We start from the raw sequence: 16,945 nt of genomic DNA on the forward strand, positions 1-16,945 counted from the left end.
AAAGTTCAAATCTTATTAAACATGGTTCTTTTAACTTCATTTTTCTTTGGCAAATTTGTCAAAAATGACGTTTTATAACCTAAAATTTGAGAGAAATGACTTTGTATAACTTTTTTTTTGAAAACACACCTTAATAACCTGTTTTGCGAAAGACACAACCTAAGGGAAATTTTTAGCGTTGAATGAGCTTTTGCGGCCATTGACTTGTACGTGAGCAGCACGTGTGACTTCATTTTGCTACGTTTTCAATAAAACGTAGCATGTAAAATGAAGTCACACGTGTTGCTCACGTGCAATTCAATGGCGGGAAAAGCTCAACCAATGCCGAAAACTTCCATTTGTTTGGCTTTCTCATTAAAGATTACATTAAAGTGTGATTTAAAAAAAATATACTCACTTCTCACAAAATTTGAACTATAAAAGGTCATTTTGACAAATCTGCCTTTTTGTTTGACATTTAAAATTATACGTTATGCTTTAATTTGAACTATAAAAGGTCCTTTTGACAAATCTGCCTTTTTGTTTGACATTTAAAATTATACGTTATGCTTTTTATGAATAATGACTGTGAAGCTTTCTATGAAGATAAGGCTTAGTTCCCTCTTCCTATTCTCTACCGCGAAAAATCACCGATCTACAACGGCTGCAACACCAAAAGGTCGTTGTGGCTGGAGCAGGCTCATCACCCACCTTAGTGAGGGTCACCACTCACCAGCGAACCTGTAAAGCGGAGACAGAGGAAGGGTATAGGTTGGAAGAGCTTTTTGAGAGGGAGAGTAGCTGTCTGGCACGATAAGAAGATTATTAAAATTTAAAAGCTTCATTTGAAGTCCATAGTTCTGTAAATAACACAAACATACAAGAGAGTAGCTCTGCATATTACAGTGGGCAATGTCCATTATACTGAGTATAGCACAACAAACAAGAAGCTTCAGCACCCACCTATAAAACATGGGTTGCTGTTTCAACATCAAAATTCACGAGGAATCGGAACAAGAAGCTTCAACCATTTCGATATAAAAAACATATATTACAAACCTGAAAGAACAGAGGAAATCAACACTAAGTTGGAGGGCACAATGCCATAATCGCCTATTAACCCCAGCAGTACCTCACCCTCTACTACCCTCTCTATGGCTACATGTATCAACTACAACAACAGAAGAGAGGAGCTGAAACATTTCAATCATGATTGAAAAGCAAAATAATAGCTTTAGAGTAGTAATGAGAATAATGCTAGAACCTCCATCAAACAGGAACCTAACACTTGGACAATCACATTGCATAAACTATCTCTCCACTACTATCAATATCAATCTCAGAATCTGAAAAGTCATCAATATCTTCATCCATATCGAGTGTGTCTGAGAGAAAATTGAGCGCTGATGATCCAGCAGCAGGGATAGTGGCCTCTGAGATGATTTGCATGATTGCATCAATGCTTTGCATGGGTTGCTCCAGTTCTTGAAATTGGTTGCTCACTGAGTTCTCATCCGTAAGATCAGTGGGTAAGTTTTTGATAAACCAATCATGTCTCTTGATCTCAGGAATTGTGATCCTCTGTGATGCACACTAACGAGTGTAAGCTAAATCTAACTAACAACGATAATGAACCAGCTAAGTAAGAAAATCACTCTTCCCAACATACAAACAAGGAAAATATGCCATCCAATAATCATTTGACAATAACAACAAAAAAGCTAATTATGTCAAAACGAATTGCTTACCGACTCAGGTTCTTGAACAAAGATCCTGGAGATAAGGTGGCGGCACTCTGGTGATATAAATATACCGTCAGGAATTGCATACTGAACACTCAATATTCTCTGCAGAAAAATGAAACACAGGTTAAAAATACAAAAATGTGATTGTCAATCAAAAATTTGTCAAGCCACTGTCACTTATGATCAAAATTAAAGTACATACTTGAATCATCTTCCTGAAGTCCTTTGGTTCCTCAGGATCCTCGAAAGGATATCTACCCACCAACATTACATACAAAGTCACCCCACATGACCACACATCTGCTATCTGCGATGCCCAACATACATCCATGTCAGTAACAACAGCATACAAGTCTGATATGGACACACGTTGCAGCGTGGGTCTTAGATGTGCAAATACAGAGCAAATTATACTCCTAGAAAGAAAACAATACGCAAAATACCGGCAAAATTACCAGGTATAGTATTTGAACTTTAATTATCTTTATCGAGTATTCAAGCTCAAATTCTAAGATGGTTAACAACGTAAATCAGGAAGTGGTAGAGCGGTGCATTTTCCATATTTTTATCATCTCTGGGTTTTGAATTTAACTCTTTTCTGTAGGATGTAATATACAAACAAGACATATAAAAGCCTTACTGTGCCCACAGATGCAGCCTCGCAAATGTAAGAAAAGACTGATTTTCCTTCCTTGTTTTGTACGAAGTAATTGTTATTGCATGAGTGATCTTCACCCTACTGATAGCTACCAAGAAACATAATCTGATGCACATGAACGTGAAACTAGGTGGACATTCTTACAGAAATATTCTGCATTTCGGAACACCCAAAAAAGGGAAGTGAGTTTCCCTTTCTGACGCCCCACCCCCTCCTTTCTGCGATTCAACCTTGACCCCATATCAAGACCAAGGGACCATCTCTAGCCACCACCAAATTGCTAACAATTCCACGATGAATCTGTCTATAAATTGATGGTGACCAGATAAATATTGTGTTATTCAAGTTCAGTATCGGTGAGTTTTACCATTAGAAAGAAGTTAAGACTGCAAAATATCGCTTGTAGAGACCAAGAAAAAACAGAAGGAATATGTTATTCTGAAATGCTCAGTTGTCTTGGAATGCACAATAGGCAACAGCAGACAGTTGTGCTTCATGAAGTCTCTTTGAGCCCAGCTGTTGCGGTTGTGCAGCTAGTTGCTTTATGGGATGAGAAAGGGCACTACAACCGAACAAAAGAAATGAAGGTTCGTCAATACTAAATTCCTATCCACCTACAAAGAGAGGAATATAATCATTTCTTCTACTACCATTTTAGCAAGCCTTTACTTAAAATCAAAGTCCAAAAATCTTCTCCTGAGGCTCCTTTGTCTTTCAGATCCAAATCATGCAGAGCATCACGACTTTGAATATCCCTTTCCAGTATGTATTTAGACTTTAGAGCAAACTTTACTTGAATGTCAAGTATTAGCCATGATCAGAGAAACACAAGGGAATTCAGTTACATGCTTAAGTCTTAACATCGAGGACCCCAAACCATGTGAGCGAAGGCCAACTAACTAAACGAAATCCCACTGATTCAAGTTTAAGACAATTCTTGATTTCTCTTGCTCGACATCAATTTCCAAGTTATATGGAGAAGCTTCCAAATCCAATGTAATGGACGGATATTCTGGGTCCTTGAAAAGGATTGTACAATATCTTAGAAGTGAACAAATATAAGAAAATAAGATACATGGAGTGCGGGCCAGAGACAATTAGAGAGGGGATACTATTAAAAACCACTTCAATAAGCAACAATTACTTCTAGTCGCAGGATGTAAAGAAGCAGTTGATAATTCCTGATCATCAACATAAGCATTACGGATTTACGGGTTGGCACTTGGCAGTAGCAGGTCTTTCTAAAAGCTGAGTCAAAAACTTCTCCATAAGTTGTTCAGGTACAAGGTCACCAATCAAAGCTATATGCAGGCAATATAATGCATGGGTAACTGGATTCCACAAGAAAGTTCTAAGAGTTCTCTTAAACACAAGTTACATATCAATGACAAACTGGTTCTAAAGTACATTCATGCGAGAGTGCGCCACAAACAGGAAAGAGAAAATGGATACCTTTCCATCATATTCTTTCCTCAGTAAGACTTCAGGAGCAATGTAAGCAGGGGTCCCCACCGTGGATTTGGGCTGTGAATGATACACAGAAGACTGGAAGAAAGAAGCACACGACATATCATTAACAGTACGTGATAATCTAAAAGGGGCCTCATATAAATAAGTAAAAGTGTCTTCTAGGACAACTAGCTCAAACTAATACATGAAAAGAATATGATCTGAATCCTCCATAACACAGGTGAAAAAAATACAAAAGCAGAAAATCTATTCAATTGTGAAAACATGAATCTCTATGAATTGAAATGTGAAAAAATGACGCGGGCCAAATGTAGAGTCAGTGTAGTACCTTCGAGTATCCGAAATCGCATATCTTCAGTCGAGGAGCAGGACTTCCATCCAATAAAGTGTTCTCCAACTTTAGGTCTCGATGACACACTTGCTTCATAACAAATAAGATATATAAGACAATCAAATTATCCTGTTTGAGACTACACGGAATTTTTTTTTATTGACGTGAGTATCTATATATGAAGTTAAAAGATAGTTACAGAGAAATTGCATTACAGACCATTGCATGACAATAGCTAACTCCCGAAATAAGTTGTTGGAAAAAGAAGCGAGCCTGCAGCCAAGCCAGCATCAGTAGAAATTAAATAAACAATAGAAAACCAGCAAAGAAAACAGCTGAATCAAGAACCTCGTCCTCACTAAACCGGCCCGCATTACATATTCTCTCAAAGAGCTCTCCTCCAGATGCATACTCCATCACAATTGCCAGATGAGTAGGTGTTAAAATGACCTATTCAGTATTCAGATAAATGGAAACTGCAATAAGAATCTCTATGTGCAAAATTTAAGTTAGAGAAAAAAAAGGTTCTGAACAAACCTCTTTAAATCTAACAATATTTGGGTGCCTCAGTGACCTGTGGTTGATGATCTCTCTTTGAACATTCTCATCTATCTGCAATAAAATATAGCCAAAAGAAAGACTGAAAACCCTTGTCAGGTTTTTTAAAAAAAGGAGAAAAAAAAACTACCTATAAATCAGTTCATGTTCGAAATACTTGTCAGTTGTCAATTGCTCCTTCAAAGTTCAAACCATACGATACCAGCATAGTTCCAACTGTTTCCTAACGAAGGGATATAAAAATACTAACACTAAACCATAAATATCTAGATCCATAATACCGAAGTAAATGAATTTAATATACCTCTTAGCTATATCTACTATCCTAACTTTAAATGGTTTTGTATCTCTTCATGACCATCTCAAAGGTGTTATTCCAAATCCATTTCCAATAGAACGGAAAGATTCACTTGGAATTATGTAATTTCAGATGGCTCATTAAACTGTTTATATGCTCTGATTCAGGAATTTAACGAGAACAACCTCTGTCTGTTATAATATTCATTCATCTAGGTTAAGGCCGCATAAATCCAACTCATCCGGGATCCATGTCAGCCTAAATCAGTCAACAGGACCAACTTCTGAACCCTTTGCATGTGTGCCTTCTCCTAAACTTAAGACAACCAGGTGAATAATACACTTACAAGTTACATCATTCCCAGCATACCACTTACTAAATCCCTGTATTAATGTGCAATTTGCTGGAGTCGAACCAGGTAGTTTCTAAGTAACAAGCCCCTACAGTCCTACACCATATCACCAGACATGGACTCGTGAATCAAGGGGAAAGACAACCATAAAGGCAATATATATCAACTTTTAGTGAAGGGTTTAGACCAAATTCCTATCACTAGCATTTCACACATTAACCTGAAAGAATCTTAAATTTGTGTGTCCCCGCCACTCCAAAATGTTTGCCTACAAGTCTACAACTATATGTCCTTACCTACCCCTAGGGAAAAAATAACAATCTTCCACGTTCAATAAAGTATATCAGTAAAATCTAATATCCCATAAAAAACGAATCCCTCATGAGATTCATATCGTGTATGCTTACTACACTAAGCACTCAAATATACCTCAAACCCGTCATCATGTTCAAAATTCAAACAAACATATAAGTGTTCAAAATGCTCAAGACAATCTCCACCGTCAGCATTCAGCACTCAAATAACACCTCAAACCTATCACGTCATGTTCAAAATTGAAACAAACATATAAATACATATCACCTCCATTAATAAAACCCGAAAACCACCTACAACGGTACAGCCCCCTATTAATGCATCCCTAAAAGTTTATCAAATATAACCCCAAAACCTGTTTATTTAATACTCCGTACATACTTCTAGGGGAAATCCCCTTTCTCCTTAAAATAGCTTTCTAATTTTAACAGCTCCCAATGTCAAACAAATCAGAGCAAATCATTACAAATACACAACAAAATTCATACACGGGTAACAAAAAGAAAAAGAGCATTTAACATCACAAAAGAAGAAAAATTGCGTGAAGGAACCAAAGACTCTGGTCAAATTTGTTCCCAACAAAAAATATACGAAGTATTCGAAAAGGATAAACATCACGGGAATTAGAGGATAAAGATAAACTCCTAAATTTCAAAACCCACTAAAAACACTATTCACGTGAGTTCCCCAGAAAAGAAAGGAAATTAAAAAATCCTAATCAGCTCCAACAAATATAGTCCGTCTGCCATTTTTTTCCCGAATTAGGAACTCCTCCAAATTTAGAAAAACGCCACAAAAAATAACAACAATAAATAACACAACAACAACTGATGTGAATTCAAAAGTACTCCAAAAACTAAATCGCAGAAAAATAATTAAACCTTATCGCCTCGTTCGATATACTTGACAGCAACAAGCTCTTTAGTATGCTTATCCCTCATCAAACGAGCAACGCCGAAGTTTCCAGAACCAATATCTCGGACAAAATCATACCGGTCACTATCGTGCATAATCGGCATATCCATGGCAGGGTTTACCGACGCCTGAGATCGACTAATGCCGTCCATTTTGATTCCAATACCGCCTCAATCGAAGGTCACAACTTCTTCTTCAATCTAACACCGTGAGATCTTCCGATCATCCGATGACATTTACAGCAGAAAACCAAAAACGGTGACGTATTTTCGATTACGGTAGAGCTAATTCGAAACCCTGGATCGTCGATCAAACTCCGATTAATCGGTCAAAGTTTCCGATGAGTGGGAAAAAGGAGAGAGAGATATAGGTAAGAGAAGAGAGTGATGTATGAGCAGAGAGAAAGGAGAAAGGGGAGGATTTTTGTTGAAGGTAAAAAGGAAAAGGACAAATGAGTGAGGTGATGAATGAAACGGCGTCGTTTATGATACGGTTGCGTTACTGGGGACAATTATTTTGGTATTTTCCGTATATAAAAAGTAAAATATTACAATAAGGTTTACGTTGTTTATTGGATTTAATTTAATTAACCGAGTAAACTTGTTTGGTAAAGTGATGCAGAAGATATTTTGGGATATAAAAATAATAAAAATGACGGGTGTCGGAAGGTGTTTGGATAAAGTTATGGGTAAACCCATGTGAAACTGTGGAGAATCTGCAGTTGGGCGGTAAAGCCGTAAAGTCGGTTACCCAGATTGTTCAACAAGGCCCAATTATTTGCGCTCTTGGATGCATGTTACGGAGTACTCCACCACTTACCGGTTACCGACTTACCACTATATTCTAAAAATATTGAAATATTGGTTTATACATTCAGATGCACAACATTTATCGATTTATTGTACGTCCCATTATTAAATCAATATCCCTTCCGTACAACTTTAAATGCTTTGTAACATATACTCCCTCTTAGGGGTGTCAATCAAACAAACGGATCTGATTTGGGCTGGTTCATCGATTCGATTGAAACAGATTCATTTGAATAACAGATCGGATCGGGTCGAGTTGAAAAATTAACGGGTCGGTTCGGTTAGAGTTGGTAGATATGGGTTAATATCGAGTCGGGTTCATAAGTATCGACTAATATTGTGCATTGTTCACAAGCCCTAAAGGATTCTAAAAGAAGCATTGTTTGGACGTTCGTTTATTAAATGTTTTATTTGATTGTGTGCTGAGCCGACTTTTCATAAAATATAAATAAACGTAAAGTGAAACCGAATAAGCTTCAAAACTCTTAAAACGTATGCACCTTGAGTATGACCAGTGGGGGAAGTACGAGACCGTAGGGCAGTTACTTCTAATTGGTGATACAAGACAATTGCTTCTTTAAGCGCAGGAAATCCCGTCACAGAGGTGACACGGGGTTACTATTACTTCTTTTAGTGTTTGTTGGGCTCCCAACACTCGTCCACTGGACATTTCTTCTTCAGGAACCCGTTCGATGCTTATTCTAATTAATTTATAAAGTCAAGATTCTTGTCTTGAGTCGAGTCTTGTCTTTATGATTAAATGTTTATTAGATATTTTTTGCATGTGGTTTTAATTAGCGAATTGTGGAAATTTAGCATGTTAGTTATAGGCTTTGTTTTAGCTTGTAGTACTCAGCTTTTGTTGATTGCGTGCTTTATGTCTTTTAGTCATGGCATAATGACCCTGAAGGAAATGTGTCCTTCACCCAAGGTTCATATTAATTAGGAATAATTAATTCAGTAAGATCAAGTGATCGGAACAACTAGTTGGAGCAGTGTTTCCGATCAGTGAGTTCTAATAGGCTCACAACTTACTCTTGACTGAACCTACAAGGTCACACCAATGACATAAAACAGATCGTCGGATTAAATGAATCGGAAATTCATTTAATGGCTATTCGGGAATTTAGTTCGGAAAACGTAAATATACGATAAGACGTTGGATCGTAATCGTATATCGTATTGCGTATTGCGTATATTCGTAAGCTAGGAAAGATAAATAATCGTATTGTACGACATTGGATCGTCAAGTACTATACGATAAATAATGTTTGTAAGGCATTAGACGCAAACACGAGGAGGGACAAGCAACGCTGCGGCCCACGAGCCAAGCGAGCATGCGCGCAAGGCCCGCTGGCGCACAACGCTGCAAATGCGCGAGCTACTGGCCATGGGCTGGGCGCACACAAAGAAAATAGCAGCAGCCGCATAGTGCGCGACCTAAGGCCCAACGCTTGTGAGCTTGTCCATTGTTATGTGCATGCGGCGAGATGAGGGAAGCAGCAGCAGGCGAGCACGTGGGCAAGCGTTTGGACGCGCGGGCATGTTTCCTTGCCATGTGCTGAATGATGTGAGTGTGTGTAGTGTGGTGCGTTGGGTTGGGCGAATCCGTGTAGGCGAGCACGCGTAGCACTGCTGTTAGGTTATGATTCATATGACAAAACATAAATCATGCGGAAAAACCATAAAGCCAGGAAAGCATATTATTTACACATAATCATTTAGCATAGTTTAGATGCATACACTTTGTTGCGTGCCCTCTCTAGCTGCGCCCGAACCGAACAAGAACAAGTCTTTAGGACTCCAAGTATCGTCCCTCCGTAGATAGTCCACAGCACGTCCGGATCCGCCTTAAGCTTGACCAACCAGAATCCCCTTAAGGTACTTAGAATTTTCGGCTATTGTAGGCAATTATATGACTGAATTTTTGCTCTCAAAAATCACTTTGAATACTTGAATACTCGATATAAATTATGAGCCCTTCACTCATATTTATAGACCATGGAATAAGTAATCGAATCCTACTAGGATATGAATTAATTAAATTAGAATCCTAGTAAAATTCTTATTTATTTAATTTATCTTTTAGGATTAGGAATTTTAATCATTAAACAAATCCTATACTCTTTAGGTTTCGTATGTGAACACAAACTCTACACGAGCATGACCCGCAAGCGTGCAGGCCATGCCCGCGCACAGCCCACACGGCCGCTCGGCCCACGCGAGCTACAAGCCCACGCGAGCTGCAGCAATGCTCGCAGCCCACTGCTCGCAGCTGCGCGCGCTGCCACGGCCAGCTGGGCCTGGCCTTGCGCTGGGTCTGGCGTGGCCTTGGCTGTTCGTGTGGCGCGCTTGGCTTGCTGGGCGATGGCCCGGCTTCGTGCTGGGCCTTCGTCTGCCAGGCCTCGTCCGATGCTAATTCGTACGATACGCTTCCGATTAAACTCCCGATTCCGGAATTTATTTCCGATACGAACAATATTTAATATTTTCGATTCCGGAATTAATATCCGTTTCGAACAAATATTTAATATTTCCGTTTCCGGAATTATTTTCCGATTCCGATAATATTTCCGATTCTGACAATATTTCCATTTCCGGCAATATTTTCGATTCCGGCAATATTTCCATTTCCGATAATATTTTCCGATACGTACCATGTTTCCGTTTCCGGCAACATCTACGACTTGGATAATATTTATATTTCCGATACGATCCATATTTCCGTTTCCGGCAATATCATCGTTTCCGGAGTATTCATTTCTTGCCTGTGATGATCTCAGCTCCCACTGAAACCAAGATCCGTCGATTCCGAATATCCATAGATGGAGTATTTAATGCCATTAAATACTTGATCCGTTTACGTACTATTTGTGTGACCCTACGGGTTCAGTGAAGAGTAAGCTGTGGATTAATATAGTTAATTCCACTTGAACTGAAGCGGCCTCTAGTCAGGCATTCAGCTCACTTGATCTCACTGAATTATTAACTTGTTAATTAATACTGAACCGCATTTATTAGACTTAACATAGAATGCATACTTGGACCAAGGGCATTATTTCCTTCAGTCTCCCACTTGTCCTTAGGGACAAGTGTGCATTTTGTTAGGTTATGATACATATGACAATTCATAAATCATGCAGAAAAACCATAAAGCCAGGAAAGCATATTATTTACACATAATCATTTAGCATAGTTTAAATGCATACACTTTGTTGCGTGCCTTCCCTAGCTACGCCCGAACCGAACAAGAACAAGTCTTTAGGACTCCAAGTGTCGTCCCTCCGTAGATAGTCCACAGCACGTCCGGATCCGCCTTAAGCTTGACCAACTAGGATCGCCCTTAAGGTACTTAGAATTTTCGGCACATATAGGCAATTGTATGACTGAATTTTTGCTCTCAAAAATCACTTTGAATACTTGAATACTCGATGTAAATTGTGAGCATTGATCACCTATTTATAGGGCATGGGTATCGGATATTAGAATCCTACAAGGAAACGATTTAGTGAATCTGAATTAATCTAAAATTCAATCACTTAATTTATCTAGTAGACTTAGGAAATCAATCTTATACGAATCCTAACCGATCAAGGTTTCGTACGCAAGCACAAACACACACGCAGGCGCAGCAGCCCACGAGGGGCGCCATGCGCGCGCGCGCTGAGCCCAGGCCCAGCAAGTGCTCGCAGCCCACGAGGGGCGCGCGCCTGCTGGCCTTGCTCTCGCATTTGGGCTTTGCTTGCTTTGGTCGCGCGTGGGCTTTGCTAGGCGTTGGGCCTAGCTTCGTGCTAGGCCTTGCGTCTAGCAAGCTCGTCCGATGTTTATTCGTACGATACGCTTCGATTAAATTCCCGGTTCCGGAATTCATTTCCGATACGAACAATATTTAATATTTCCGATTCCGGAATCAATTTCCGTTTCGAACAAATATTTAATATTTCCGTTTCCGAAATTATTTTCCGATTCCGATAATATTTCCGAATCTGACAATATTTCCGTTTCCGGCAATATTTCCGATTCCGGCAATATTTCCATTTCCGATAATATTTTCCGATACGTACCATGTTTCCGTTTCCAGCAACATCTACGACTTGGATAATATTTATATTTCCGATACGATCCATATTTCCGTTTCCGGCAATATCATCGTTTCCGGAGTATTCATTTCTTGCCTGTGAGGATCTCAGCTCCCACTGAAACCAAGATCCGTCGATTCCGAATATCCATAGATGGAGTATTTAATGCCATTAAATACTTGATCCGTTTACGTACTATTTGTGTGACCCTATGGGTTCAGTCAAGAGTAAGTTGTGGATTAATATAATTAATTCCACTTGAACAGAAGCGGCCTCTAGTCAGGCATTCAGCTCACTTGATCTCACTGAATTATTAACTTGTTAATTAATACTGAACCGCATTTATTAGACTTAACATTGAATGCATACTTGGACCAAGGGCATTATTTCCTTCAGTCTCCCACTTGTCCTTAGGGACAAGTGTGCATTTCCTAATTCCTTTGTCGCTCAATGCTTGCTCTTGAACATAAGGTAAGAGTTGTCATCCTTATTATGTCCAGAGTTGTTCCTCGGTTTCAGAGTTCAACTGATCAAATAAATAGATAATCATAGCCTATGATTTATCCGAGCACGGCCATGCATTTCACAGTTTCTAGCTCTCCGAGTGGCCTTGTACAACTTTTAAGCATCTCATCCCGATTTATGGGAGGACAATCCCAATCTTGCGATCTTGAGATTAGACTTCGTTTGATAGGTGATTGCCTGAGCGTTGCCTTTATAGCCTCCTTTTACGGTGCGACGGTTGGTCAACGTCAAAGCAACCAGTTCTCAAACAAGTAATCTCAAATCACTCAGGTATTGAGGATTTAGTGTCTAATAATTTTAATGAAATTTACTTATGACAGATTTTCATCTCTTACAGTAAAGTTTCATAGGTCTTGTCCGATACTAGTCTTCCCAAAGTAAGTATCTATGCAAATGATTATGACATTGCCATGTCCACATAGTTCAAGAAACAGAACTACTAGTCATCTTGCATTCTAATCGTCTAACGTTTTCTATGCGTCCAATTTTATAGAAAACTCCGACTAGGGACCATTTTCAACCTTTGACATTCAAGTTCACTTGATAGACATTTCTTAGTCACAGGACTGGTCCTGACAGTCTATCTTGAATACATCGTCAAATTGAAGGGACTCATCATTTAATAAACCACAAATTAAATGGAAAAAATGAATTCTTTTCATTTATTGTGAATGATTAACCAATAATGTTTTACAAAGATTTAAACTCTAAAACTTTAAAACATTAAACAGGGATATCAAAGCCATTCTCCAATATGCTTGATTCCCATAGCTGCAGTGTGCGAGTTGTGCTTCGCCTGCGGCAGAGGTTTAGTCAATGGATCTGATATGTTGTCATCAGTTCCAATCTTGTTTATCTCGACTTCTTTTTTTCAACGAACTCTCGTAGAAGGTGAAATCTACGAAGTACATGCTTGACTCTCTGGTGGTGTCTAGGCTCCTTTGCCTGTGCAATAGCTCCGTTATTATCACAATACAGGGCTATTGGTCCTTTAATGGAGGGGACTACACCAAGTTCACCTATGAACTTCCTTAGCCATATAGCTTCCTTTGCTGCTTCATGTGCAGCAATGTACTCCGCTTCAGTTGTAGAATCCGCAATGGTGCTTTGCTTAGCACTTTTCCAGCTTACTGCACCCCCGTTGAGGCAAAAGACAAACCCAGACTGTGATCTGAAATCATCTTTGTCGGTTTGGAAACTTGCGTCCGTATAGCCTTTAACAATTAATTCATCATCTCCACCATAGACCAGGAAGTCATCTTTGTGCCTTTTCAGGTACTTCAGAATATTCTTGGCAGCAGTCCAATGCGCCTCTCCTGGGTCTGACTGGTATCTGCTCGTAGCACTGAGTGCGTACGCAACATCCGGGCGTGTACATATCATAGCATACATTATTGAACCAATCAATGATGCATATGGAATCCCATTCATTCGTCTACGCTCATCAAGTGTTTTTGAGCACTGAGTCTTGCTTAGAGTTATTCCATGAGACATGGGTAGGTAGCCTCGCTTGGAGTCCGCCATCTTGAACCTATCAAGCACCTTATTGATATAAGTGCTTTGACTAAGTCCAATCATCTTTTTAGATCTATCTCTGTAAATCTTGATGCTCAATATGTACTGTGCTTCTCCTAGATCTTTCATCGAAAAACATTTCCCAAGCCAAATCTTGACAGAGTTCAACATAGGAATGTCATTTCCGATAAGTAATATGTCGTCGACATATAATACTAGGAAAACAATTTTTCTCCCACTGACCTTCTTGTATACACAAGATTCGTCTGCGTTTTTGATGAAACCAAAGTCACTTACTGCTTCATCAAAACGTATATTCCAGCTCCTGGATGCCTGCTTCAATCCGTAGATTGACTTCTTTAGCTTGCATACCTTTTTAGCATTCTTTGGATCCTTAAAACCTTCAGGCTGTGTCATAAACACAGTTTCTGTTAAAACGCCGTTTAAGAAAGCAGTTTTGACATCCATCTGCCATATTTCGTAATCGTAATATGCAGCGATTGCTAACATTATCCGAATAGAATTTAGCATTGCAACTGGTGAAAAGGTTTCATCGTAATCCACACCGTGGACTTGCCTGTAACCTTTTGCAACCAATCTAGCTTTGAAAACTTCAAGTTTCCCATCCTTGTCTTTCTTCAGTTTGAAAACCCATTTGCTTCCAATGGCTTGGTAGCCATCTGGCAAATCGACCAAATCCCATACTTGGTTTTCAGACATGGAGTCTAATTCAGATTGCATGGCTTCTTGCCATTGCTTGGAGCTAGGGCTCGTCATAGCTTGTTTGTAAGTCGCAGGTTCATCACTTTCAAGTAATAGAACGTCATAGCTCTCGTTCGTCAAAATACCTAAGTACCTTTCCGGTTGAGATCTATATCTTTGCGATCTACGCGGGGTAACATTTCTAGATTGACCATGATTCTCACCAGATTCTTCTAAAGATCTCTGAGTTTCATCCTGAATGTCATCTTGAGCATTCTCTAGAGTTTGTTGTTCGACTTGAATTTCTTCGAGGTCTACTTTTCTCCCCCTTGTCATTTTGGAAATGTGATTTTTCTCCAAAAAGACACCATCTCGAGCAACAAACACCTTGTTCTCAGATGTATTGTAGAAGTAATACCCCTTTGTTTCCTTTGGATAGCCCACAAGGATACATTTGTCAGATTTTGGATGAAGTTTGTCTGAAATTAATCGTTTGACGTATACTTCACATCCCCAAATCTTAAGAAAAGACACATTTGGAGGCTTTCCAAACCACAATTCATATGGAGTCTTTTCGACAGCTTTAGACGGAGCTCTATTTATAGTGAGTGCAGCTGTATTTAGTGCATGTCCCCAAAATTCTAATGGAAGTTTGGCCTGACCCATCATTGACCTGACCATGTCTAGCAAGGTTCTGTTCCTCCGTTCCGACACACCGTTCCATTGTGGTGTCCCAGGAGGAGTCAATTCTGATAGAATTCCACATTCTTTCAGATGGTCATCAAATTCAAAGCTCAGATATTCACCGCCTCTATCAGACCGCAGTGCCTTAATCTTCTTGCCTAATTGATTCTCTACTTCACTCTGAAATTCCTTGAATTTGTCAAAGGATTCAGACTTATGCTTCATTAGGTAGACATAACCATATCTACTGAAGTCATCAGTGAAAGTGATAAAGTAGCTGAAACCACCTCTAGCATTTGTACTCATTGGTCCACATACATCTGTATGGATTAAACCCAATAGTTCATTTGCTCTTTCTCCAACTTTAGAGAAAGGTTGCTTTGTCATTTTGCCAAGTAAACATGATTCGCATTTACCATAATCCTCTAAGTCAAATGGTTCTAGAATTCCTTCCTTTTGAAGTCTTTCTAAGCGTTTCAAGTTTATATGGCCTAATCGACAATGCCACAGATAGGTGAGATCTGAATCATCCTTTTTGGCCTTTTTGGTATTTATGTTATATACTTGTTTGTCGTGATCTAATAAATAAAGTCCATTGACTAATCTAGCAGATCCATAAAACATCTCTTTAAAATAAAACGAACAACTATTGTCTTTTATTAAAAAGGAAAATCCCTTAGCATCTAAGCAAGAAACTGAAATGATGTTTTTAGTAAGACTTGGAACATGGAAACATTCTTCCAGTTCCAAAACTAGCCCGGAGGGCAACGACAAATAATAAGTTCCTACAGCTAATGCAGCAATCCGTGCTCCATTTCCCCCTCGTAGGTCGACTTCATTCTTGCTTAACTTTCTACTTCTTCTTAGTCCCTGTGGATTGGAACATAAGTGTGAGCCACAACCTGTATCTAATACCCAAGAAGTTGAATTAGCAAGTATACAGTCTATAACGAAAATACCTGAAGATGGAACGACTGTTCCGTTCTTCTGATCTTCCTTTAGCTTCAAGCAATCTCTCTTCCAATGCCCCTTCTTCTTGCAGTAGAAGCATTCGGATTCAGAAGTGGGTTGACTGACCTTCCTCTTTACAGATTTGGCGCCAGTTTGCTTAGTTGGGCTGGCCTTGTTGCCACCTTTCTTAGCATTCCTCTTCTTTCCAGATTTCTTGAACTTGCCCCCACGCACCATAAGCACATCCTGCTTATCACTTTTGAGCGTCTTTTCAGCGGTCTTCAGCATACCGTGAAGCTCAGTGAGCGTTTTGTCCAGACTATTCATACTGTAGTTCAGTTTGAACTGATCATACCCGCTATGAAGAGAATGGAGGATGGTGTCTATAGCCATTTCCTAAGAAAATTGCTGATCCAGCCGACTCATATTCTCAATGAGTCCAATCATTTTGAGAACATGTGGACTTACGGGCTCGCCTTTCTTAAGCTTGGTCTCAAGAATTTAGCTATGAGTCTCGAATCTTTCGACTCGAGCCAGATCTTGGAACATGTTCTTCAACTCACTGATGATTGTGAAAGCATCTGAGTTGATGAACGTTTTCTGTAGATCTGCACTCATGGTGGCGAGCATTAGACATTTCACATCCTTGTTGGCATCAATCCAACGATTGAGGGCTGCCTGAGTGACCCCGTCGCCTGCGGCTTCGGGCATCGCCTCTTCTAGGACATACTACTTTTCTTCCTGCATAAGAACTATTTGCAAGTTCCTTTGCCAGTCAAGGAAGTTTTTCCCGTTCAACTTCTCCTTTTCGAGAATTGATCGAATGTTGAATGAATTGTTGTTTGCCATATTTAAAACTACAATTGAAAAGAATAAACAAATAAATAACCATTCACAGTTTCTCTTAATAAACTTAAATTCTAGCATACATGCATAATTCAATGTTCATTAAGCATTTTATTCAAGTTATGTGTTCCGGCAGGTGTGAATAAAATGATTCCAAGATCCTAAAATCATTGAAGAACTAAGCACAGTTTGTCGACTTAATCCTAAAACATC

The 16,945-nt window shown here is 39.3% G+C and overlaps 1 protein-coding gene across 2 annotated transcripts; it reads right to left on the reverse strand.

Moving 5' to 3' along the window:
- Positions 1 to 990: 990 nt before the first annotated feature.
- LOC110797136 (serine/threonine-protein kinase SRK2I) lies at positions 991 to 7,073 on the reverse strand. 2 transcript variants are annotated; one of them, XM_022002230.2, is made up of 9 exons: positions 6,588 to 7,073; positions 4,721 to 4,795; positions 4,532 to 4,633; positions 4,403 to 4,456; positions 4,181 to 4,273; positions 3,835 to 3,927; positions 1,927 to 2,031; positions 1,728 to 1,826; positions 991 to 1,560 (listed from the first exon to the last, which is right to left on the reverse strand). In XM_022002230.2, exons 1-9 carry the CDS (start codon positions 6,771 to 6,773, stop codon positions 1,276 to 1,278), a joined length of 1,092 nt encoding a protein of 363 aa, XP_021857922.1. In that variant the 5' UTR covers positions 6,774 to 7,073; the 3' UTR covers positions 991 to 1,275. The 2 variants fall into 2 exon arrangements, with proteins under 2 accessions (XP_021857922.1, XP_021857923.1); XM_022002231.2 differs by lacking the exon at positions 1,927 to 2,031 and having other exon boundaries at positions 6,588 to 7,065.
- Between the last annotated feature and the right edge of the window lie 9,872 nt (positions 7,074 to 16,945).

The sequence above is a fragment of the Spinacia oleracea genome, chromosome 3 (assembly GCF_020520425.1).
Source record: "Spinacia oleracea cultivar Varoflay chromosome 3, BTI_SOV_V1, whole genome shotgun sequence".
Classification (NCBI taxonomy): domain Eukaryota; kingdom Viridiplantae; phylum Streptophyta; class Magnoliopsida; order Caryophyllales; family Amaranthaceae; genus Spinacia; species Spinacia oleracea.